The sequence below is a fragment of the Paramormyrops kingsleyae genome, chromosome 7, assembly GCF_048594095.1.
Source record: "Paramormyrops kingsleyae isolate MSU_618 chromosome 7, PKINGS_0.4, whole genome shotgun sequence".
In the NCBI taxonomy this organism is placed as follows: domain Eukaryota; kingdom Metazoa; phylum Chordata; class Actinopteri; order Osteoglossiformes; family Mormyridae; genus Paramormyrops; species Paramormyrops kingsleyae.
This window is the reverse complement of record NC_132803.1, coordinates 2826426-2851961: the sequence shown is the minus strand read 5'-3', so window position 1 is coordinate 2851961 and position 25536 is coordinate 2826426. Positions and strand designations below refer to the sequence as shown.

Genomic DNA, 25536 nt, shown 5'->3' with positions numbered 1-25536 from the left:
AGGTAATTAGTATAACTTAATTGTACTTAAATACATCATGCCGTCTCTAGTCTCTACTTATTAGTTTTTGTCCGGGTGAATTTGGATAGCTAGCCTAAATTGCACGGATACTGGGAGAAATTTAAGCGTGATAAATAAGGTGGCAGGCATCTATCAATCCTCGCAGAACTGTTTATGCCTTTCCAGCGACATTGCATCTCCGTCCATGACGGTTCACATCGGCAACGCCTGCTGGTGACTGTACTGCCTGAAGCACGACATCCAACCCGGCGGGCACATGCCGAGCGACAAGACCATCGGCGGTGGGGGGACGCAGCCGGGAAGCGGCTGTTTGTGGACCTTGAGCCCACTGTGGTCCGTGGGTCGGGAGACTTCCAGTAGCGCTGAGATAACTGGGCATATTAGATTTCGTGATTCCTTTATTCCATCAAGTTTTCCTTTGACCAATTCACCTTCCCTCGAAAACCACTAACGAACTTCTCGTTCAAGACGCAAGGTGGCGATGTCGCGCTCGTAAACGGCGCCATTGGACTAAACGTTTTAGCCTATGGTGAGGTCGCCGTCTCCGATGCGATGGAAGTAAATTCGGGTAACACCTTACCCCTATGTTTGCCTGGTGCCTCCGGATGTAGCCTTGGGTAGCCTATGCATTAATCCACCAGTGACCTTCACCCACATGAGATCAAGTCAATCGGACCTGCTTGAGCATTACATTAGTAAAAGTAACTAAAACCAGAGCCTGCAGTGCTTACGATAACGATGAGACTGATTACAATGTCAGTCGAGATTTATGGCTTCAAGTCTGGGTAATTAAAATATGTGGTTTCTTGGTGTGTTCAAGGATTCGTTTTAGATGGTGTTAGTGTACAGTATAGATGCATTCATAAAATGCACTGACCTGAACACAATTAATCTCTTGCTAGGATTCGAGCCGGGGGTTTGCCAAATCAAGTAATTAATTCTGCTTTATAAAATCTTGGTTGCATAGTTTTATTTAGAATTGTTTAATTTTAATACTATGATGATCCGTGAATTCCGTATGTATTGTAATAAACCTACAATAGCGTTGGGGGCTATAAGGGAAGAATAGACCACCACAAGACTTCTACTACAATTACAAAGATAATTTTAGTCAATACAATTCATACAGCGACCTATCGGGTCGGGTCTGGGTTCACAAAGGGTTCGGCCCCGCTATCTCCCCGTAGCAAACCAATTAACCTTCCAAACGTGTGTTAACCCACGTTACCACACAGTAAATCCCACACCACACCACATTCCTATTAGGGCACGGCCCACCAATAGCACTGCAATACTCAGTAATCCCCACACTTCGGGCACAGGCAAGCGTCACGGAACCAGTACCGCCTCTGTAGTCCCGCCCCGACCCCTAGCGGGCTACGCTGCTTACTTTAAAAGACACAAAACAAACATACAAGGACAAGATTAAAACATAGCGTCCCCCCCCTCCGAGGCTCAAGACCCTCCCCCGGGGAAGGAACATTCACACAGGTCCGCAATCGAATAAGACACATCGCGGAAAGGGAATTCCACCGCCGCTACGTCACTATGGGGATGCCGCTATTCACCTCTATCAAACACCCCAGACTCAGCAACGATCATGCACTCCTAACTATCCTCCCCCTAATACACCGGAACCTGTCCCTGCAGCCCGCTATCTGGCTTCACCGCCGGCAGCCCTGAACGGCATACGAGCGGCACCGCCCTCCCAGAACCAACGAGTGCTGTGCCTAACAAGCAATCTCTCTCACGCGACTCTCTCCCCCTCTCCCTGTATTCTCCCTCTTTTAATCCCACATCCATAACAACCCAGGTGTAACCACTTAATTAACCTTCCACGCCAATGCCTCCCCCCTCCACACACACACACACACACACACACACACACATCATTACAGTATAATGTTAAAGTATTTTCCCAACTAATCGTTTCGTACAATAAACAAATAAAATGAATATATGCTTGAAGTTGCTTAGATGAAGGATAATTTTTCAGCCTAGTATTGCAATATCCAGTTTGTTTAAAAGTGAGCGTCCTGAATATCTGCTTTTAGATGAGGTTCGCACGCGCATATACCGCCAGTTCTTAGAATTCAGTGATCAATTGTCATTGTTGACATACCACAGCATACAATGCACAACAACGAAATGTGTCCTCTGCGTTTAACCCATATGTGACATAGCAGCTGCAGGGGGCAGCTAATTCAGCGCCCGGGGAGCAGTGCTTGGGGGCGGTACCTTGCTCAGGGTACCTCAGTGGTGCCTTGCTGGTCAGGGATTCGAGCCTGCAACCTTTCGTTCCACCCAGAGCAGCTTATAACTGGTATGGAGGATGCAGCCAGTAACTATACTGGAGGAGAGTACTCCATTAGCAAAGGATTGTGGACATGATACTGGACCAGGTTTGAAAACTGGTAGAATTTCATTTTATATTTCATATTTTTGCTGAGAACATAATGACGGCCGATTGCTAAATCTGGCAATTATATATATAGTGTTTTTGTTTTAGTTTATGAAGTAATTTGCTTTGGCAACCCTTGCTACTTATTACTTATGAAGAATGTTATGAAATTCCCTTTGATGGCGGTTTGCTTTATAGAAGCAGCTCGTCATTGTGCAAACTTTTCCCTATGAACTATCAAGGTTTGGATAATATTTACCTCTGTGTTTCTGATGAATAGATTTAACTTCCATTTACCTTTCAGTCTGATAGTGTCTTAATCCTTCATAGCTTTGGAGGCGGTCATTCGCGCTTTGCCTCTCTGCTCATGGAGAAACTTTCCGTCGATTATGGAAAAAAGAAAGAAGTCTGAACGGGAATTCGCTGTTTATCCTGCACCACAGGTATACTATTTTTTTCTGATTAAGACATTTAATGAAGTCTAACTAATCTAATGTCTTTATTAACACATTTAATGAATTGAACAGAAGAATCTAGTGTCCCTGGCTTTGAGACAATGTAATGTGAAAATGTGCTTTACAAATACAATTCAAGTGAACTGAAATTTGATGTGAAATATCTTTTAAATTGGCACTACAGTTAGCCATGTTGCTGTTAAATTGGACCTAATCAGCCTCTCCCTTAGCACCAATAAGATTACGGCTTGTCTTTTTTTCGTGTACATCCACCCGTAAGCATTCTGACCGCTTTGTTTGGGATTTAGGTTTCCATAGCTCTTGTAGAGCCATATAGCTCCATCATGACTACTCACTCTACTTTAGAGTACTCCGACTGCACCTTCATGGTTGACAACGAGGCCGTCTGTGAATCTCAACATGGAGCGCCCCACCTACACCAACCTGAACAGGCTCATCGGCCAAGTCGTCTCCATCACTGCTCCCTGCACTTCAACGGAGCCCTGAATGTGGACCTGACTCAGTTCCACACCAACCTCGTGCCTTACCCGTCATCTCGGCAGAAGAGGCATACATACCACGAGCAAATGTCGGTGGCTGAAATTACTGATGCATGCGTCAAGCCTGAAAAGCAGATGGAGAAATGTGATCCTCATCACGGCAAATAAATGGGCTGATGCGTACTGTACCATGCAGACGTGGTACCCAAGGATGTAAATGCAGCCAATGCCACTCTCAAGACCAAGAGAACCATCCAGTTTGTCGACTGGTGCCCAACTGGTTTCAAGGTAAATATATACCTGTCATATACCTGTTTTTCTGGCTTTGGCTCTCAGCGGAGGAGGACGCACTTCTCTCCCTCTCCCTCCTCTTATCTTCCCTGCTTCGCTCCTCTCGTCTCGTCCAGTCTACTGTCTTCTGTCTATACCCGAGAGACCCTCTCAGCCCTGCTCTTCAAAACTAAGGAAATCATGAATTTGATCAACTGGTCTCTCAACGCAACTGACACCATCTTCTCGACGAGAAGCGCAGGTTCGGGGGAACCTGACTGTCCTGCAGGAACGTACGCAGCCGGCTACACGATGGATGGATGGGAGAAGTGGAGGATCGTGTGTCTGGCGGCTCTGTCCGTGGAGGACATCGAAGATATTTACCTATTCGGAACCATGATTACAGGTCTGATGCTGATTGGATTAGGCATCACCCTGGTTTATTGAAAATTGAAGAAAACGGTGACAGCCGTTCAAAGCCCCACTAGGCTGGCCGGGATGATTGACGGAGTTGGCAGAGCTGTCGGCATTCAGACTTTGGCTCTAGATCGCAAATTGGATACCATCACTGTGACTATGGACCACAGACTTGATAACATCACGGAGAAGCTTTCCGGCTCTGCAAAGGATTTTGGATGGCGGAGACCAGCCTGGACATTAGAGGAGCTACAAAATTACAGCTTCTCGTCTGAAAACCCAAACAACCCAATTTTATCTGCTTCTTGCTCCCCCCTAATCAGCACAGGCCTTGGCCAAGGCCGCTGCTGAATTCAACAACTCCCCCAGAAGGACAATGCAGCGAGACTCTCCTGCATCCCTCTCCCCCAACCCCAAGGACACCCTCCTCAGTAAACATCGCATGTGTATATGTGACATACAAAAAAAAACCTGAATCTGAATACTAGTGTTGAGTGGGCTACTTGCAGTAAGGATACACCAGTATAATACAGATACACAAAATAAATGATAATAAAGCAAAAAGGCATTTAAATTGGCATTCCGCTGCTGAAGCCATTTAAAGAAAGCAAATTTAAAGCAATCTTTAAAAACACTGATTTAAAATGGTTAAACAAGCTTTGACAGTATTTGTAATATGCATACGTTAAAATTATTAAGGTGATTACTTAAGTAAAACCATTATTTTATCACTCCAGATTGGCTTCAACTATCAGCCACCCAGCATGGTGCCTGCAGGAGATCAGGCCAAGGTGCAAAGGGCCGTCTGTGGTCTGCATGCTAAGCAACACCTCAGCCACTGCAGAAGCCTGGGCCCCGAGTCTGACCTGATGTATGACAAGAGGGCTTGTGCGTATTGGCATGTAAGTGAAGCCATGGATGAAGGTGAATTCTCTGAAGCCCGTGAGGATCTGGCAACCATGGAGAAAGATTCTGAAGAGGCAGCAGTGGATTCTTTAGTTGAAGACTTGGAAGGAGGATAGAAATAACTGGCTGCAAAGCAACAATTCCTTCTTTTTGTGTTCCCTGAAATAACGCCTAGTATTTTACTGTCAGTCTCAGTACTTGTGTAAAGAAAACCTTTTCATCTCTTTAATGTAATTTCCTGTGATAGTTTAAGCCATTTTATTATCTATGGTTTGTCATTGAAATAAATGCCTTCAGAGATCTGTGGTTAACAAAAAGTGTTTGGTGCAGTGGGTATTGTGTGAGAAGAGTCGTGCTTTACACCACACTCAAGACCACACCCAAGTACCAAATTATGCTTTTTAGATACAATCTTTGTTTGCTTTGTAATTCCGGAAGATTAACATTACAGTACATACTTAAAACTTGGCACTGCATTAACTGCAAGATAACTGCAAATAGTGTTTAGACTGAGGGATGACGTCATCATAGACTCCATGTGTGAAACATGGTAGAATAAGGAGCAGGTGCCCTGAGTTACATGGTCTTGCAGCCGTGAAAAGGCCATGAGAGCAACCACAGTGTAATGAACTATACATTAAATGATTTATTCCCTCATACGTAATTAAAAATGCACAGGAATTCTTGTATCCGTCAACATCAGATGGTTGAATGTTGCACTTGACTTGTAACATATTTCTCATACTTTAATCCTTTTATATGATGTACAATAATGATTATTGTATCATTTTGACATGTAAGACACTGTATAGCACAAGAGATTGTGAGGTAATCAAGAAGCACAAAGAAGCGTACTGCCATGTAAGCATGTACAGGAACAGACATTGTATAAAGCTCGTCTCCATTTTTTTGTGTATTTATTTGAAAGAATAGTGTTATTAATTATTGCTATTTTATACTTGTTCTGGTTTCTTGAACACACTTGAATGCCAGATACGAGGGCTATTACCGAGCCTAGAAACTAAATCGTCCTAGAACGTGGGAAAACATCAATGAAAATAAAAATCTGAATAAGAACTCAAGTATAAAAACTATTTTATTGATTAAGGTTTAAAAATAGAGGTAACTTCTGGAGGAGTTTTACTACATCTTTCCTTAGTTATACAATACAGAATTACTGATCAACATATTTTACAGGAGTGTCAGAATTTGTTTACAATACATGAGGGTTTATATAATAAAATAGGGTTGTAATAATTGTGTATGGAACACGAGAAAATTAACATCAAAACACAAAAAAGCTATATTTCTGGTACTACAGTTTTAGTTTGGCAGTCATTCATGTATAATATTGTATTAAATGGCAGAATGTTATTTCCCTAGATTTTTGAAGGTACCACTGTTTCTCCAGTTAAATTCATCATCCATACCACTTCAGCACAGAACAAAGGGAACAAAAACCAGCTGAACAGTAAAGAAACACATCTGCTTGTTGTAGAACATATGACCAACAAAAGTTAGAGAATATGGTAGAAAGTGAGCGGGGCTTTGAAGCTGCAGACCTGAATGCATGTCGCTGGTCAGCATTGTGCTTGCAGGAAAGAGAACATGTCTAATAAGGCTTACAAAGGTACTCATATGACTGCCCTGAGTTTGGGTCTGGGTCTATGAAGTGGCAACTAACAGGTGGGTGGAAACAAAAGTGTTTGTGGTCAAAAACAGACCGTCTGACCTTGAACAAGGAGAAAATGGCAGTATGTTTACCCAGTAAATCTTGCACCTCCCGTCACCTGATCTACGCAAAATGAGTTTTCCCCTATGACTGAACTGAAAAGTAACAGCAAAAAAAAAAATTATGGTTTATCAACATGTTAACAAAGTGCAATTTTCTTACAGTTTGATACAAGTCCAAATACCTTATACACACACAAAAAAATATTGCAGCTCAAATGAAACTTCCAAGACTTGATTTGTGATATGAATAAGTCCTTCCCTGCACATGGCGATACCAGCTGCCCAGGCTTAGAGTGGGGTGCGTTACATCAACCACTGCAAGTTAATAAGGTACAACCTGGGATTTGGGCAGAGTAGCCAAGTGGGAGGGATCCAGAAATACCATGACAATCTCCAAAAGTATTTTGAAACTGCAACATATATAGAACATTATCTTTCCAAAACCTTGCAATTGTGGAATAGTGCTAGCAAATGACTGACAAAGGCCAAGAGGTCATCCACGGCAGCCCCACCAAACAGTCCTAGGTGTCAATAATGGAAGACTGACATCTCAGATGCCATTTTGACAGGCCAGATGACAGATAATTTAACATTTGTCAGGGACACATTTAATGTAATTTTCCTCATTATGTTTGAGGGACGTGGAGTGAATTTTCATAAATATAGCAATAATTCCTAACTCCCAACTCCACCGAACAACTACAAAACCAAGATTTTATTTATCGGGAAGGATCTCTATATAGTATTCCTACTCTATATACATAAACACAACAGAAGTACAGAGCGAGGAGAGAATTAACATCTTTGGTTGCAGGTTGCAACAAACCTGATGTTTTGACTACCCACCAAAATAATGCTTACAATAAAAAGTTAGTTGGATTTTTGTAAAACAGTAGTTCTGTCAGTATTTTTCTTGCATATGTACCATGTCTATGAGTCCTGATATTTGCTGAATCTCCAGTCTGCAGGGCTACATTAATGCTTGTTTAATATTCCACGCAGAGAACATAAAAAAAAACTTCACCACACAGTGAACAAGCCAGAAAACTTACTAAGTGATTTCTGTAAAGAATTACTTTCTGGACTAGATGCAACCACTAAATAAATTCTGAAATTAAGAAACAGATGATCAGTCACCCTGCTTGACTGGATTAAAAAGAATAACAAAGTCTACTTCCCTGCCAAAAGGTTAAGTTGCATTAAGTGAGTGTCCATGCTAACAGCTACTGAGAGAAACATGAGCACACAGCCCTGTAAGTTGGTGTATTGCACCTTGAATGCAGCTGGAGACAGGGCTTGTGAAGGTGTGTGGGGGGGGGGGGGTAGGCATGAACGGATCCCAACTCCATCCACCAAATTACTGCACAATAAAGCCTGGCTGTGGAGCCATACGAGGAGGGGGCCGCTGGGGAAGGCCAGGGGGATACTGGGGGAGGAAGGGGTTGGGATAGCCTGGGATTTGGCCCGGCACTTGGCCTGGCATGGGTCGGCCCATCCTGGGGGGGGCAGACAGGTATGGGACAGCTGGGTAGGGGACAGCTGGGTAGGGGACAGCCATGGGTTGGGGAGCTGGAACCTGAACTGGAGTTGGGACAGCTTGGGCTGCTGGAGGAGGCGGAGGTGCCCTCCTGGGGAGGGGAGTTGGGGGGCCTCGAGCCTCGGCAAGTGGAGCCGGGGTTTCTGGGAGGTTGGAAAGAGGGGTGGTGGTCGGGGCAGTTTGGGGAAGCTGCTGGCCTTTCATAACCATCTCCTGCAGCTTCTCGATCTTCACTCGGCGCAGATGTGCCAGCCTCCTTTTGCTCTGGTAGCTGTCGATGAAGGAGTCCAGAGACACGTCACCGTCCAAAAAGGAGTCGGCCATGTTCTGCATAGAAAAGAGTGAGAATTGAGTGCTGTCATACAAAACACCACCACTGCTCAATATCCTATTTATCCAACTTTTACCTGCTCCTTTACCTACTGAAATGCTCTATCTGCAGTGACTTTTCAGAAACATTCTACCCCTGAGTTTCCATTTTTAACAACAGCCATTGTCCTGTAATAACAGACCCTAAACCACGTCCACATTCTTGGCGCGGTGGATGCTGGAAGGTTCCACTGCTGGCAGGAGTTTCTTAAAGTGGGGATAGTTGGACTGATCGGTTTCCGAAATTCTTTAACAGAAAGAAAAATAGCATAGAGCATCTGAGCCATACCTGAGCCGTACTGCAGAGAGACTAATTTACGTTCCAGTTTGCTTTGGGTTTCCACTGCAGAATGGTCGCACTGTAAAGGCGTTGCCGGGTTTGGAGAATGACAGTGACGTAAAACCCAAGAGGTTTATTTACTGCTAATTTCCTAATTTTCTAACACTTGTGTGAGAATTGCTGTTATGTCAGCATTAAACATGAGCATTCGTTTGCGTCACTACTCCATTCTGATCAGCTGTTCTATAGTACCTTTTTTTTTTTTGAGTAGGAGATTCCGAGTTATTAGGAATACACCGGTACATTGCCATATGCGAATAATATATAGAATAATATATTATATAGAATAATATATAGAATAAACCCTAAAAGTTACTCGTGGCAAACAACCCAGCAAGTAGTGCAACAGGGATGCCCCGTAACCCCTAGAACTCACCTCTGTCTCTTCTTCGATCTTGGCCCCTTCAGTCTGCAGCAGAGCCAGTAGGGTGTCCAGGGAGCCATTTCCGGCGCTCTGGTCTGCGATTTAAAAAGGTAGCATTTGAGACTGAAGCGACTGCCCCTTGCAATGTACGTTTGGGTTGGGTTTGTGCGACTGCAAGTCCATCCTCAAACACAGGAAGATCACCAAAGCTCTGCTGAATGGCCTCACTAAGCTAACCATCATGATTGAGTGTGGACTTTGTCTTCTATCACCCCTTCCCATGCAAAAAAGCCAACTTCCGCAATTTCCTAGGGATTCGAGGTAAATCAACTACAGGCTGTCAAACATCCTAATCTCAGAAAAGGACATCTACGTCTCCATCATAGAGACATAACAGATCCATTCCGGATTCATGATCGGAGTGGAAGGGAAATTTAAAGGCGTGATGAGCCGGGGTCACTTGCATCACCAGTCGTAGCACATCTTATTGCATAGTGACTATCAGCCATAAAAAATTCATCATCATAAATTGCACTTTGCAACACTAGACCTCCATTTCTTCTTCAGGTAGAGCTGTGATATTCAATTCATATCTCTGTCATTCCGCCTCCCCCACCAAGCCACAGAATATCAGTTACTGCCCCCCCCCCCCCCCCAGTGTGGGGCCACTGATCCCATGATGCCACTGCTGAACGACACCAAGCTGCCTGCCACTTATCCAGCTCAGTGTGGAAATGCGGTCAGAGTAACGAGAAGCTGGTACCAAGGGGGATGGAAAATGTGCAGAGTCACCCTTTGCTTCCACACTTTGGGCATTGTTTCAAAATGACTGTTGCCATGGAAAGCGCCCATGGACATGAGTCACAGTGAACAATGGGTCCTTTCGCTCGGGGGAGGCAAGTCCATTGGGGGAGGCAGTGGTGTTGCTTCGCTGGCTAAGCTTAGACTGCTATGAATTCATAACAGGCAGGACACCACAGGGGACTCTGCTGCCTTCATTTCCAACAAAGTCCCCGCTCTCTCTAGACAACGGACAGGCCACTATTCAGCATTTTGACCAAAACGCAGGCGATGCGCAAAAAAAAGCGGAAAGGTAGATTTAACAGAAGTCAAGAATAGACAGACCACCACTCAGCCCAAATGCTGGACTTTATATTCACACCTGAGAAGGTGCATACTTCCAAACACGGAAAGTATATTAGCACATATGTGAACTAAATATGGTACATTTGCACGTGCATTGTTACTTTGAGGGGACTTCATTACATAAAGGAAAATGTTGTGCAGAAATTTATATATAAGATAAAGCATGACATCTGTACTGAGCCATGAAGAGGCAGAAACTGTTGTTACCACACCTGCTCCACCATGATTCCCAGAATGCACCGGGGTATGTTGACAGCAGCCAGGCGTTAACTACAAGCTGCCAAGAATCTCCTTCCAAGACGGCAGCTCGTGAGGCGCCACGATGGCGTGAAAAACAGCCACACAGATGCTGCTGAAGCTACGACAGGGAGCAGCCGTATGAGGGCTACGCCCAGCAAGAGTTACAGCCAAAGAACCAGTGGGAAGCCCTGGGGATTACCCCAGGCAAAGCACCCACAGCCCTGGGAAACCCAACCTGGCTCATTACATAAAATGAGACAATTACTGTGCCTAAGAAACTAAGAGGCTACAAACAAGCACAGGCTAAAAGGTACAAACAAGGAAATACAAGCTAGCACAGACAGGTATAAGTACATGTTGGCTAACACATGTTAGCACCAACGGGGACAAATAAGAAGCACAGACGGTATAGTCTGGACACACTGAGCTTGGACTGTGCAAGAACATGACCCTGCTGTATTCTGATCATTTTATTTTCAACAGCCTCCATCTTCTCCATCTTGTGTGTATCGAAATGCATTACTCTAATTAGCTTTTCATTTTTATGTCGTTCCCGTAATTGTAGGCAGGAATCACGTAGCCTCCGACATGACCACGCAGAATGGACTGGCTCTTGATTTTCTTTCAGCCTCCTAAGTGTGGAGTGTGTGCCTTGATAGGTAACACCAGCCGTAACCATTCCTGCCCGTGACGACGAACATGGTAATCTGATCAAAGCTATCAGACAGCTCACTGAGGTGGAGGATGAACTGGGAAAGGACAGAGGCATCTCCGGTGACTGGACTCCATTCATATTCATTCATATGAGGGGCGTTCAATTGTTTATCTACCCGAGTATAAGAGAAAAGTTTTTAAAAAATTGTTTTATTTTTCAATATAGTCCCCTTACTTATCCACTTTTCCTGCAATTACCTTAACCCCTTTGAAAAAAAAATTCTTCTGTTTGACTTTCAAACAATGACGTCACAGCTGTCTGGACGTCTTCATCACTTGAAAACCATTGACAAGGAGAGATTTCTTCAAAACTCGGAACAGGAAACAATCTGAGGGAGCCAGGTTAGGACTGTAGGGTGGATGGTTCAGCTTTTGGAAGCCACATTTTTGGATGGCAGCCTGTGATTGACTGTGATCAGGCGCATTGTCATGAAGTAGCAGCACGCCTGCCGTGAGTTTTCCTCATCTCTTCTCCTTGATTGACTCCCGCAAAGCGATCATAGTGTTGGCGTAACTCTCCCTGGTTATGGTTGTCTTATGTGGCATGAACTCCAGAAGCAAAAGTCCTTCAATTTCCCAGAAGACAGTTGTCATGACTTTGCCTGCAGATCTTTCTGCCTTGAACTCTTTTTGTGGTGGGGGATGACTTGTACTTCCACTGCAATGACTTCATTTTGGACTCAGTATCTCTGTGAGAAACCCAAGTCTCTTCTCCAGACACCGAAAGATGAAAAAAATTAACTCGGTCTTCACGGGACATCTCCAAGTTCTCCTGACAGCATTGGAGCCTTGTGGCCTTCAGACATGGCATCAGCATTCTTGGAGCCCATCTTGCACCCATCTTTGCCATGCCCAGCTTTTCATTAATTATTTTCCAAACTGTACCTGCTGAGATGCCCATTTCGTCAGCTATTCGGGAAACCTTAAGTCATCTTAAACTTAAGTTGTCTTAAACCACTTGCTCCAAAATTTTACTTTGTAGGATGATGGGGCAGACTCACCATAAACTGCAGTCATGTGTTCATGGATCTCCTTTGGCTTTTTCCCTTCTGTTTTGAGAAACAACTGATCGTTGCTCCAAATCTAGCATTTTCTTACTTGATTCATACAAGGACTCTGGACATCCGGTCTCTTGGAAATCTTAGACTGGCTCTGAGCCACAACTGTGCATGAGTAACATTAAGACATGTCACAACATACCCAGACACGCTTGCTACTTTCATACTCAGGTAGATAAATTATTGAACGCTCCTCGTATTTAGAAAACTGGTTAGATAGCTGGGGGTCGTTTTTGTTGAAGATTCTTAGAGTAGCAAGGCCATAATTTGCTTTTAGTGATGCCTATTCCCTTTGTACTCCCTATCCTCCACAGCCTTGGTCAGTGAGAAGGCATTTTATATCCCATCTCAGGCCTTTTCTAGGCTGCTTCCCGGCCTTGGCTGGTGAGACCTGGAGTACCATTTTATCTCAACTTAGACTCAAGTGCAAAAACTAGAGACAGAATGTTCTGCAAAGTCTTAGGAAACAGTATCTCTTAATTAAACAGCAATCCAATGCCTCATGAACAACCTGGGTCCTATTTAAAAGATCAAAAACACAAGCTCTGAAGCACACGGCACAAGTTCTTTTAGGGAGTGGCTAACCCACTTTTGCTAGTTTAACAGCGGAAAAATAGTCACAGCACCAGGCACATGGTCTAAAAGGGTCACACATAAGTCTCATAATTAGTCACGGATGTGTTAGGGGCACAACATGCTATAAACCAATCAGACTGTCATCTCCCATTCACTTTTAAAGCCAGGTGGGGGACTGCTTTCATAATAGTGGACTTGCCAGGTAGTAGACAGAAGGGCTTATCTACAGAGGAGACAGATCTGCTGGAGCACAAAGTACCCCAGTAGACCATCTATGAAACAGCAGGATTCCACTAAAGCTCCCTGAGCTTTATAATCAATAAATAACAATAAGAATTTATTATTACTATTGTTATTATTGTTATTATTATTATTATTATAGCAGTTCCCCTGTATCTGCAGGCGATATGTTCCAAGACCTACTGCGGACAGTCGAAACTGCAGATAACAGCAAACCATCCGCGGGTCTCACATATATGATATGATGTTCATATACATACATTTGGTAAAGTTTAATTGATAAATTAAACATAATAAGATTAGTAATGTTAAATGAAGTATTATAAAGCATGTGGACATTATACATTACTGTACAGTATTGTACTCTCCAAAATGAAAGGGATTCTTACGTTTTAGCCTAAATCGCGTAAGAAATTACAATTTTTATACCACTCAAAGAACAAAGGAATGATGAAAAATACAGGGTACTGTTACACATTTTACAATGAAAATATAGTATCATGTACCTGTACATAACCTGTAATGAGAAAAGTTGATTTAAAAATATCTTAGCCTATTGAGAGTACTTACCGGCTAGCCTTAGCCTATTGAGAGTACTTACCGGCTAGCCTTAGCGTACTGAGAGTACTTACCGGCTAGCCTTAGCCTATTGAGAGTACTTACCGGCTAGCCTTAGCGTACTGAGAGTACTTACCGGCTAGCCTTAGCCTATTGAGAGTACTTGCCGGCTAGCCTTAGCCTATTGAGAGTACTTGCCGGCTAGCCTTAGCGTACTGAGAGTACTTACCGGCTAGCCTTAGCCGATTGAGAGTACTTACCGGCTAGCCTGTACTTGCTTGGTGCATGGTATGAAACTTGTGAACTGTTTCTGGAATTCTTAAACTTCTCTTTCAGACTGAGGTAAACCACAGATAATGGAGACCACAGTTACTGAAACCGTGGATACAGAAGTCCCACTGTGAAAACTAGCCGACTTCATTCCTCATTGATGCAATCAGTTAATTCTGATCATTATCACAAACCATTATGACAGATTTCTTAAAATATTTTGATGTACACAGTAATCTTTCACACTGTTTTTAGTTAGAATCTTTTGCATGTTTGTGCGCTGCTACACGTCTATGTGTGTAGTAATTAGTAGCCTACACATTCTGCACGTGTGTAGGCATGTTACTATACTGATAACGTGCCTTTTAAATAACAGTGAAATACTGCGCCATTGACTTCAGGCCAGCTTTTTGTTGATCAACAGCACACTCACTTTGCACTTCCTAAAGATAGTGATGCACCGGACTCAACCTCGTTTTAAGACCGACACGCCCACAGACGCTCAGATGGGGGCAAAAACATTTGCTATTTAAATAATGTGGGCACCGGACAGGAAATGACAGCTGCACTGGGCTCATGCTTGCAGACACTTGCGTCGAGCCTGGTGCCGCGTTATGCAGGGTGTAAAATAGGACCCCCTTTAACTGCACTGAGAAATCTGTGCTCACTGCCGCACTGCACTGTGCACCCTGCTGAGCAGTAATGGGGAGACTGCATGCAGTGCTGGTTTTATGCAGTTTCTTATTCTCCTCATATACAAACCAAGTCTCCAGCAGGAAATTGTGAAAACAAAGTAGCACAAAAATATCACAGCGCCTCTCCTAAGGCTTGAATATATCATCTTTTGGTTACCAGGGTTACCAGACACAGGCCTTAAACACTATGCTAATATAAAGCATGTGAAGTATTTTATAAATACCGATTTCACCACACTTGTGAACCCCACCCTCAACCCACAATGCAAAGTGAAATCCACTCATTGTGACCCAGCAGCAGTCGAGGCTCAGCTCACCTAAGGTAGACTTGCGGAGCTGATAAGCTTCAAATGTGTCCCGCAGCTCCCGGTATCGTTTGGTGAGCTCATTCTTCTGCTGGTCCAGTGTGGGCTGAAGTTGAAGATTCTGTTCAGCCAGAGTCCGGTTGTTGGCCAGGGTTATCTCCTTCACCTGCTGCACCTGCTGCACCTGAAGCGGGGAGACCCAGAGCCGGGACGGGGTTAACCAGGAGACCGACGCCTGCACGAGGCGCAAACCAACACAGAATCAGCACACGGCCCAAATAATACACACAAAAATAACACCTTAAATAAATAAAAGCTTTGCTATACGCATATTACCATCTAGTAATGGTGGAGACTACAGACAGACTGGTTTTATGCTACATTTCATCAGCGTCTTATACAGATGGTTTCACTCCTTATTGGTTCTAATATCTCACATTATAAAAATCTCAATAACGTACAAGTCGCTTCAAGATAGAAGGGCATTAAATATTCATTTGTTTTTTTTCATTTGATAACAAACAAGACAGAAAAGTTAGTATTTCTCAAAGTGTGAGGGAAGAGGGGAAAATCAACAATAAAGCTGAAGTCTGACCCTGGGGACTAACGTGAATCAATATGACACAGGCAGTTTAGGGGGTTTGGGATATAAAGTAGGGGTGAAACAACATAGGAGGGCGACCAGGAACGCTGGATACCACAGGAAAAGGTCAAACCTCCGATAAACACACAGCAAGAAGAACGATGCAGGACAGGAGGAGCAAAAACTTGAAAAGGCAGTCAAACTGCAGCCAAACACGCCTTGTTACGTGCTGAGAGATGGAGGAGGCGTCTTACAGCACCTTAATCACAACAAAAACGCCTTGTTACGTGCTGAGAGATGGAGGAGGCGTCTTACAGCACCTTAATCACAACAAAAACGCCTTGTTACGTGCTGAGAGATGGAGGAGGCGTCTTATAGCATCTTAATCACAACAAAAACGCCTTGTTACGTGCTGAGAGATGGAGGAGGCGTCTTATAGCATCTTAATCACAACAAAAACGCCTTGTTACGTGCTGAGAGATGGAGGAGGCCTCTTACAGCACCTTAAACACAACAAAAACGCCTTGTTACGTGCTGAGAGATGGAGGAGGCGTCTTACAGCACCTTAATCACAACAAAAACGCCTTGTTACGTGCTGAGAGATGGAGGAGGCGTCTTACAGCACCTTAATCACAACAAAAACGCCTTGTTACGTGCTGAGAGATGGAGGAGGCCTCTTACAGCACCTTAATCACAACAAAAACGCCTTGTTACGTGCTGAGAGATGGAGGAGGCGTCTTATAGCACCTTAAACACAACAAAAACGCCTTGTTACGTGCTGAGAGATGGAGGAGGCGTCTTACAGCACCTTAATCACAACAAAAACGCCTTGTTACGTGCTGAGAGATGGAGGAGGCGTCTTATAGCATCTTAAACACAACAAAAACGCCTTGTTACGTGCTGAGAGATGGAGGAGGCGTCTTACAGCACCTTAATCACAACTAAAACGCCTTGTTACGTGCTGAGAGATGGAGGAGGCGTCTTACAGCACCTTAATCACAACTAAAACGCCTTGTTACGTGCTGAGAGATGGAGGAGGCGTCTTACAGCACCTTAATCACAACAAAAACGCCTTGTTACGTGCTGAGAGATGGAGGAGGCGTCTTATAGCACCTTAAACACAACAAAAACGCCTTGTTACGTGCTGAGAGATGGAGGAGGCGTCTTACAGCACCTTAATCACAACAAAAACGCCTTGTTACGTGCTGAGAGATGGAGGAGGCCTCTTACAGCACCTTAATCACAACAAAAACGCCTTGTTACGTGCTGAGAGATGGAGGAGGCGTCTTACAGCACCTTAATCACAACAAAAACGCCTTGTTACGTGCTGAGAGATGGAGGAGGCGTCTTATAGCATCTTAATCACAACAAAAACGCCTTGTTACGTGCTGAGAGATGGAGGAGGTGTCTTACAGCACCTTAAACACAACAAAAACGCCTTGTTACGTGCTGAGAGATGGAGGAGGCGTCTTACAGCACCTTAATCACAACAAAAACGCCTTGTTACGTGCTGAGAGATGGAGGAGGCGTCTTACAGCACCTTAATCACAACAAAAACGCCTTGTTACGTGCTGAGAGATGGAGGAGGCGTCTTATAGCACCTTAAACACAACAAAAACGCCTTGTTACGTGCTGAGAGATGGAGGAGGTGTCTTACAGCACCTTAATCACAACAAAAACGCCTTGTTACGTGCTGAGAGATGGAGGAGGCGTCTTATAGCATCTTAATCACAACTAAAACGCCTTGTGTGGCAGTATTGCTTAACACTTCAGATACCCCAAGAAAAGGGGAAGGAAAGGCGCCGACAAAGCGAAGGAAGGCGCATACTAACCGCTAATGCAACTCCCACTTCCTCATCATCATCAGACAAACACAATGAAAACAAGGTTTTCACTAGCGCATAGCGAAGGGGAGCCGACGCAGCTGAGAACACACCAGATGATTTTTCCGGCATTTGACGCGTGATGACTCGCTGAACGGCCGAAAAATCGGCAGTGCATCTGTAAATGTATGGGGGGCTTTAGGCTAGGTTCACAGTTCCCTGTAACAGTGGAACACGACACAATGGAAAGCGGTGCCGCACCTTACCTGTGCATTACATCCCATATAGTGACGCATAAAGTCAATGAAAAGCATGCTTCATGGTTACAGTACTTGACATGTTCGTTTTGTGGTAACATTATGCACTGCATGCATTGGGCTTTATTCTTACAGCAGAGAAGTAGTTCATTATGACTGTTTGTGAATTGGGACATTTCAACTTACTTTTTTAATTCCCATTTAAATTTAGTAGGAGTCGGAGTCGGAGTCGGTTAACTTTTTGCCGACTCCGACTCCAGGTACCCAAAATTGTCTCCGACTCCGACTCCAGGTACCCAAAATTGTCTCCGACTCAGACTACTCGACTCCGACTCCACAGCCCTGGTCGCAATGTCACATTAATGATTTAGATTCATTTTAGGGTGATGTGCACAGGGCACTTTTTAAAATTACCTCTGAAATTTCAGAGAGCCTGTTTGTTCAGACTGAAAGAGGTATATTACATACCTAAAAACAACTTTCACAGCATGGTTATCATCTAATCTTAAATCCATTCATTTACAAAACTGTCAAAATCAACTGCTTAATTGATACCTAATATGGCACTTCCCGAAAGGCTTCAGCTGCTGCACGACAACAAAACACAGACATTGAAAATACCAAACCAAAAACTGACTGTTTAATGTCTGCTGTAGGACACTAGAGGTCAATGGCCCTCCCACTTACTGGCAGCGCCCTTCCTAGACAGCACCATGACATCATCAGCCCCTTGTGGTAACATGTAGGCCACATGACAGAACAGACAAGTCTTCCTAGAACCACACAACAACCAAAACGCAATGGGAAACATTCACAAGAATTCGGTTGAATAATTAAAATATCGTATTGGGATGTGGTTGAGAAGGTGTGAAATCTGGCTTATAGCTTTCAATCATCCAAACTTCATCACTGTTAGGTTATCATCAAAATTTTGCCTATTTACACACAAACACTGTTACACGATCTGCTTAAATTATCAGGTAAGAAGCAGCTAATTACTCTTAATTTTACCACCCAGTGTTAAAATGGAGTAGAAAGTCAAGGCTATTAGGGTCTCAAAAATAACTCCTTTTTTCAGTTTCTGTTTCTTCAACACAATAGATTCCTGTTTTCCTTGAATGAGCTGTATGATTTATGTATTGTCTTTACGCGTGAAAGGTTTCACTAAGCGACAGTTAGTAGATAGCTTCTGCTCTCAAGTAAAACGTCTGACTGCTTGTTACGCTCAAAGAAAAATTTTCACTCACACAGGAGCTGCAGGACCTCGGAGTCCCAAAACAAACTCCATTGTAGAACTGTAAATGTCCCTATAAACCACAAGCTCAGTGTGTCAGCCGAAACGCAACGCCTGCTTACATCACTGCTGGGACGGGAGGCGCATGCACATGATCCTACAGCCCGAGGCATGATTAGAATTCAAGAACCTCTCGGTCACGAAGGGAGGGGCTTGACTGCCAGTGCAGAGTAAGAATGCGGCACAGGGCAAATAAAGACAAATTGTGTTTCAGGTCCAATGGTCTGGCAGGCATGTTCCTCACGAGAAACACTCAAAGAAAAAAAATCATAACACTAAAGGCTAGAAGAGACGTAGCTTCCTGGTGTGCACAGACAGCATCGCGGGAACTCAAGATGTTCCAGGTAACAATCCTTGGTGGAACGGATACTTGTTACACTAAGAAGAGTAGCTACATAGAACCACTGACCCGACAACAGCAGAAAGCTCACTTTTCACCTCTGGATATGCCAAGTAGAGGACGTTCTGCTAGATCAGAGGTTCAGAACCCTGGGGGACATCCTGCTAATTGTAAAGATTAAAGAAAGTTTGGATTATAAATTAGTTGAGACGTTACTCAATTACTTAAGCCAATTTTGACCTCAAGGCACGTTTTTGCTTTATTTATTCTGTGACCAGACTCCAGAAAAGGTGAACAACTGAAAAGGCAAACTTCCTTTTTCAAAACTGAAACTTGATACTTAGATTTACACCATTAATATTGCTGATACTACAACTGCACACGTAAAATACCTGTTTGCTTGCACCTGGTGTACTCAAAAAAAATTAGAACATTATAACAGTAATAATTCTAAATAACTGGCCCAACTTTTTAAGACTAAGAATTTCTGCATTTCTGAAATACAGTTTTACAGTGATCATATTATTTGAAATGATTCTGGGATTCTTAAACGTCTCTTTCAGCTCGCGGTAAACCACGGATAACTGAAGGCATGTTTATTTTGTCCATATTCAGGACCGAACAGTTGAATTAGTTTCATATAAAATAAAACAAAACAAAAAATAAAATACTTCCAAGCATATGCATCTGTCCAATTCCTCATTGATATTTCCATCCATCCATCCATCCATCCACCCACCAACGAGCAGACCCGGGAGCCTACCCCAGGACGCATACACTGTAGGTCACAAGGCAGGGGAGCAGAATAATCTGCAGTATACATAACTTACCTGAATTTAACATGTAATTTTTTCAGCACCAAAATAACAAAAGATTTTCATTCTCCCTAGTAAAAATTAAACAAATCCATATACATTTACATTAGCATTAATGCCTATTGTGTCTAAAACAAAATGGATACACCAAACAGAAAACAGACAGTGAAGGACATGGTAGCACAATCACAATAGTTAACCCACCCAAACACATCCAGCAGTGGGCAGGACCTACTTAGCAAACCTGTGTAATGATAGATACATTGAAGCCTTGTGGCCTTCTGACATGGCATCAACATTCTTGAATGCTTCCACACCATTCAACAGAATAGATAATCATGCATTTAAAGTCATCACTATCAATGAGGAGAAAAAATGATTAAGTTTTAGTACCACATTCTGTTTGTCAGAACATTACATTTATTTGTTATGTACTTTTAATTTTTTTTTACAGTGCATTTACTTTGCTTGTACTATGCGTACTGATCTGTACCTTGTCTAATTGGCAGTACATGCATATTCCTCTGTGCACTACGTTCTTGCTGCTGTATGCACCAGAATTTCCCCCAAGGATCAATACAGTTAATCATAAGGTGGGGGAGGGATAATGCAGAACTTTAGACGTGCTGTCAAAGCTCAATACAGCTCCACATGTCTCTATGACCAAGGATGAGGTAGAAAGGCACAGGCAGATCGCTTTACCGGACAGGAGTGAAGCAGAACATGCAAAACACTCCCACACCCTTCCAGGCTCCGTAAACTATTTAAGGCTCATGCGTAGAGGGAAGTTTCACTGAAACTTCAGTGTTTAACAGAGTAGGCATGTCACAAGTGCCCAGCCCAAGTTTAACAAAGCACCGTAAAGTTGTTGTTCATAAGCATTATTACCGCTATGACACACCATTTTCACGATTCAGAATTAAAGCTTTAACACTGAATTGATTACAACGTATTCAAAATATCCATTTAATCTCTATGAGAAACTTAGCCATCTCCCTTAATAAAATACCAATTCAATTAACACTGTGTGACAATCCGTCTTTAAATAAAGTTTTGGTTATCAAATTAAGTAAAAGCACTTTTGTCATGCCTAATGGAATTTCTTTCAACAAAAACTACACTGGCCAACAATCTCAAAAAAAAAAAAAAAAAAAAAACAACAAACAGGCAAAGACAACAACAGACTTTTAAAATGGGGGCTGCTTTGAAGGAACTGCAGCAAAACAAATTACATATATATTTCATATACGATTAACCACAATAAATGCTGTGTAACACTGCTACTTTCTAATTGCACAATCGTACAGTTACGATCTGTAATTTGTGTGTGCCGTGCCGGGCCGGGTGTGATTCAAAAATGCAGGATCGTCGACTTAATCCCGTAAATTTAGTTAACGTCATAACACACAGACGCTGCATTATGGGTCAGTCCGCATAGTAATCGGGACGTGGAACAAAAAAAAATCACACAATACACCGCAGATGGCTCCTGTCGTGCATTTAAATGAAAGATGTGGAACTAATCAACTTAAAAATCTCAGCAAAATACGATTTATTTATTTACTAAGGCCCCTCCCCACCCAGTCTAAAGTTATGGTTGTCGGCATTCTGCCATTTTTCCTGCCCTTCCAGTCCCATTACTTTTTTTCTTTAATTAATACTTGATATGTCAGGAACATGCGGAGGTCTTAGTGCAAGATAAACGGCATAATAACCTCCTTATCGGGTAAAACACATTAATAGATTATACTAAGCTAGTTATCTTAAATTCGTCGTTCAAAAAAGTTCACCGGTTAAGTTTTTTTCCCTAGTCACCTAACAGTTAAAAGTTAAACAGAGCAGTTGAAAGACGACACCTGATATACTTTCACAACGGCAGTTTGCCGAAATATTTTGCAATCAACTTAAACAAGGGAAGATGTTCTTAAGATAATTAGATAAATAATATATGTGGCCACTGAATTAAACCGTCTCACGTGATGTGGTTACTGACAAGCTACTTATTAAATTAAGTAAGTAACTTTTGGATATTGAGTTTACGAATTAAAAGCCGAGGCCTTAACAGCCTTGCCAATCCCGTACTGTGCTGGAATGGTTCGTTAACTATCTTGTGGCAACTAGGCTGTGACAGACGGTGACTTTCTCAGAAAGCCAAGCTCTCGCCTACCTCCTCCAGCTCCGTGACAATTTTATAGAGCTTCTCATCGTCCTCGAGCAACTCATTTAGCTGTGTCAGAGAGTAAGACGACAGTGTCCTGTCGAAATCGCACATCTCTGCACCGGCCGTGTTCGTGTGCCCGACGCGTCCGCGGTCGCCAGTCACCCGAGAAGCTAAGGAAGGCTGCGCGTGGAAAGCGGAAGCGGTCGAACGCAGGGCCGCCCTCCCTCCGAATCGGCCAATCAGATGCCATATGCCACTCTGACGTATTCCGGCCGTCGTGGTGGCTGCGATCGAATCCGAGTTTTCGGGCCGAGTGCCCCGTAATGTGTATAGGTCCGAACTCAAAAATAACTGCCACCCGGTAAAGCGCGTCCCGTTCAGCGGCAGGAACACCATAGGAACCCTATGGAAAGAGCACACAGCGTCGTTAGGAAGCATCAAACTGTCCTGTACTGAGAATGTTGTAACTTTATGAAAAAGAAGTAATTACACTGTACTCCACCTTCCTGCAATTTATGGCTCTTATCTGTTTGGACTTCAGAAGAAGATATTGATCACATTTTCAACGCTCGATTGATTACTCTTTATGGTAAATCTCTAATCTATCACAAGATAAATTGAGACTTAGAAACTTTACTTGATCTGGATTATCCCACATTAAATTCGATTAGATACGACTTTATTGATCCCACACTGGGGAAATTTACTTGTTGCAACCGCCAGTAAATAAAAAGCAATAGAAAAGAAACAGACCAAAAAAATACTGTAACAATATAATAAATAATAAAATTAGTGCACACAATTACACATACTGCAGAGACCCAAAATACACATACATACAGATACACACACACACACACACAGATACACATACATACAGATACACACACACACAGATACACATACATACAGATACACATACACACAGATACACATACACACAGATACACACACACACAGATACACATACATACAGATACACATACATACAGATACACACACACACACAGATACACATACATACAGATTGCACCGAGTCATGTAAATATAGTTGTATATCTATGCAGTGGATATTGCACAATATACATAATAGTGATATAATTTATGAACTTTAGGTGACTGAGGTGTTATAAAGTCTGATGGCAGATGGAATGAAGGACCCGTGGAATCGTTCCTTCTTGCATGTTGGATGCAGTAGTCTGTTGCTGAAGGAGTTTCCTAATGTCCTCACTGTGCCATGCAGGGGGTGAGAGGAACTGACCATAATGGATGTAAATCTGGCCAGCGTCCTCCTCTCAGCCACCTCCTCAGTGGAGTCCAAAGAGCAGCCCAGGACAGAGCCGGCGCTCCTGACCAGTTTGTTCAGTCTCTTCCTGTCCCTTCCTGAGCTCCCGCACCCCCAGCAGACCACCGGCAAGAATATAGCAGATGCTACCATAGTGTGGTAAAAGGTCCCTAGTAGTGTCCTGCACACGCCACAGGACCTCAGCCTCCTCAGCAGGTGGAGGCGGCTTTGCTCTCTGTGTTCTGTGACCAGTCCAGTTTGTTGTTTATGTGAACACCCAGATATTTGTACACAGACACAACCTCTACCTGCACTCCCAGAATGTTCACTGGTGCAGACGGAGTCACCTAGTGGCGGAAGTCAGTTACCATCTCCTTTGTCTTACTGGCGTTTATCAGGAGGTGATTCCTTCCACACCATTCATCAAAGTTGGCGATGACCCCCCTGTATTCCAGATCGTTACCCTTCGATATTCATCCAACGATGGCTGTATCATCAGAGAGCTTCTGAAGGTGACAGCTGTCCATGTTGTGTCTGAAGTCCGATGTGAACAGTGTGAAAAGGAAAGGGGAGAGCACTGTGCCTTGCGGAGTCCCTGTGCTGCAGACTACAACGTCAGATACGCAGTCGCGAAGTTTCACATACTGTGGTCTGTTAGTGAGGTAGTCGGTGATCCATGCAGCCAGATGGCAATCCACACCAGCTCCCTTCAGCTTCTCTCTTAGCAGTGACGGCTGTATTGTGTTGAAAGCACTGGAGAAGTAAAAGAACATGATTCTCACAGTGCCCCAAGTGTTCTCCAGGTGAGAAAGGGAACGATGGAGCAGGAAGATGACCGCGTCCTCCACGCCGACACCTGGTCTATACGCAAACTAAAGAGGGTCCAGCTCACTGCTCACAAGGTGTCGACCGTGATTGAGTACGATCCTCTCCAGGCACTTCATCAGATGGGACGTCAAGGCTACTGGCCTGAAGTGACTGGGCTCCCTGGGGTACGCAGTCTTGGGGACAGGAACCACACAGGAGGTCTTCCACATGGTGGGGACTCTCTCCAGACTGAGACTGAGGTTGAAAATGTGCAGAATGACCCCGCAGAGTCGATCAGCACAGTCTCTGAGAAGTCTGGAACTGATACCATCCGGGCCCGTTACCTTCCGCACCTTCATCTTCCTCAGCTCATTCCTCACCTGATCTGCCGTTATGGAGAGGCTGAAGGGGGAGGGGCTGAGCGGTGACTTCTGAAGATTTAGGTGGGGGGATGGTTGTGTTGATTACCCTGATGCTGGGTGAGGGGAGTGAGGTAGCCTGTTTCAGAAGTTAAGCACCAACATCCTACCGGTTGTGTGCGGAAATAATAAGCTGGACACCTGTCATCCTGTACAGTCACTTTTCTCCCTCCTTTCTTCTGAAAGATGGTACAGGGCAATAAGGGCCCCCCCTGCCAGATTCCGGGCTGTTCCTAGGCAGACAATTGGGCTCCTGAGCACTAAACACTGATATTTTTTATATATTCGCCTTCTGATCACAGACACAGAGGCTTAGCCTACTGAGCCACACGCTGCCCCTTTCGATGTACTCTAACGCTTTAGTCCCAGAATCAACCTGTATATGTCTTTTGTACATTTATATGCTAAATTCCTGTCTAGAATTGTGATATTAACTTATTTATTGTTGTTATTTTCTGGTATTTATTAGCATTATAGCATGAAAGAAAACACTCTGGAAAAAAAAGCAGTGTACTATGCTCATGACAATAAAACGACTGAAATTGTTTTGCTAGATTATTAGCCATGCTGTAATAAAAACAGCGATATTTTATTGAGTCTATTCTCTCCGAGTCTTGAGACTATTCTGTATGGTTC

At 43.5% G+C, this 25536-nt stretch overlaps 2 protein-coding genes across 2 annotated transcripts; one reads left to right on the top strand and one right to left on the bottom strand.

Moving 5' to 3' along the window:
- The first annotated feature begins 205 nt into the window (after positions 1–205).
- tuba7l (tubulin, alpha 7 like) lies at positions 206–5172 on the top strand. The gene is given in 13 exon segments (XM_072713862.1): positions 206–305; positions 308–358; positions 2076–2106; positions 2319–2395; positions 2398–2435; positions 2727–2822; positions 2824–2865; positions 3186–3286; positions 3288–3355; positions 3358–3665; positions 4802–4873; positions 4875–4917; positions 4920–5172. Coding segments are annotated over 13 exon segments (1194 nt in total). The 3' UTR covers positions 5087–5172.
- An 876-nt stretch (positions 5173–6048) lies between these two features.
- On the bottom strand, positions 6049–22580 carry vps37bb (VPS37B subunit of ESCRT-I b). Its single transcript, XM_023826427.2, has 4 exons — positions 22396–22580; positions 15129–15300; positions 9327–9409; positions 6049–8568 (listed from the first exon to the last, which is right to left on the bottom strand). The coding sequence occupies exons 1-4, from the start codon at positions 22498–22500 to the stop codon at positions 8062–8064; spliced, it is 867 nt and encodes a 288-aa protein (XP_023682195.2). The 5' UTR covers positions 22501–22580; the 3' UTR covers positions 6049–8061.
- Positions 22581–25536: the final 2956 nt, after the last annotated feature.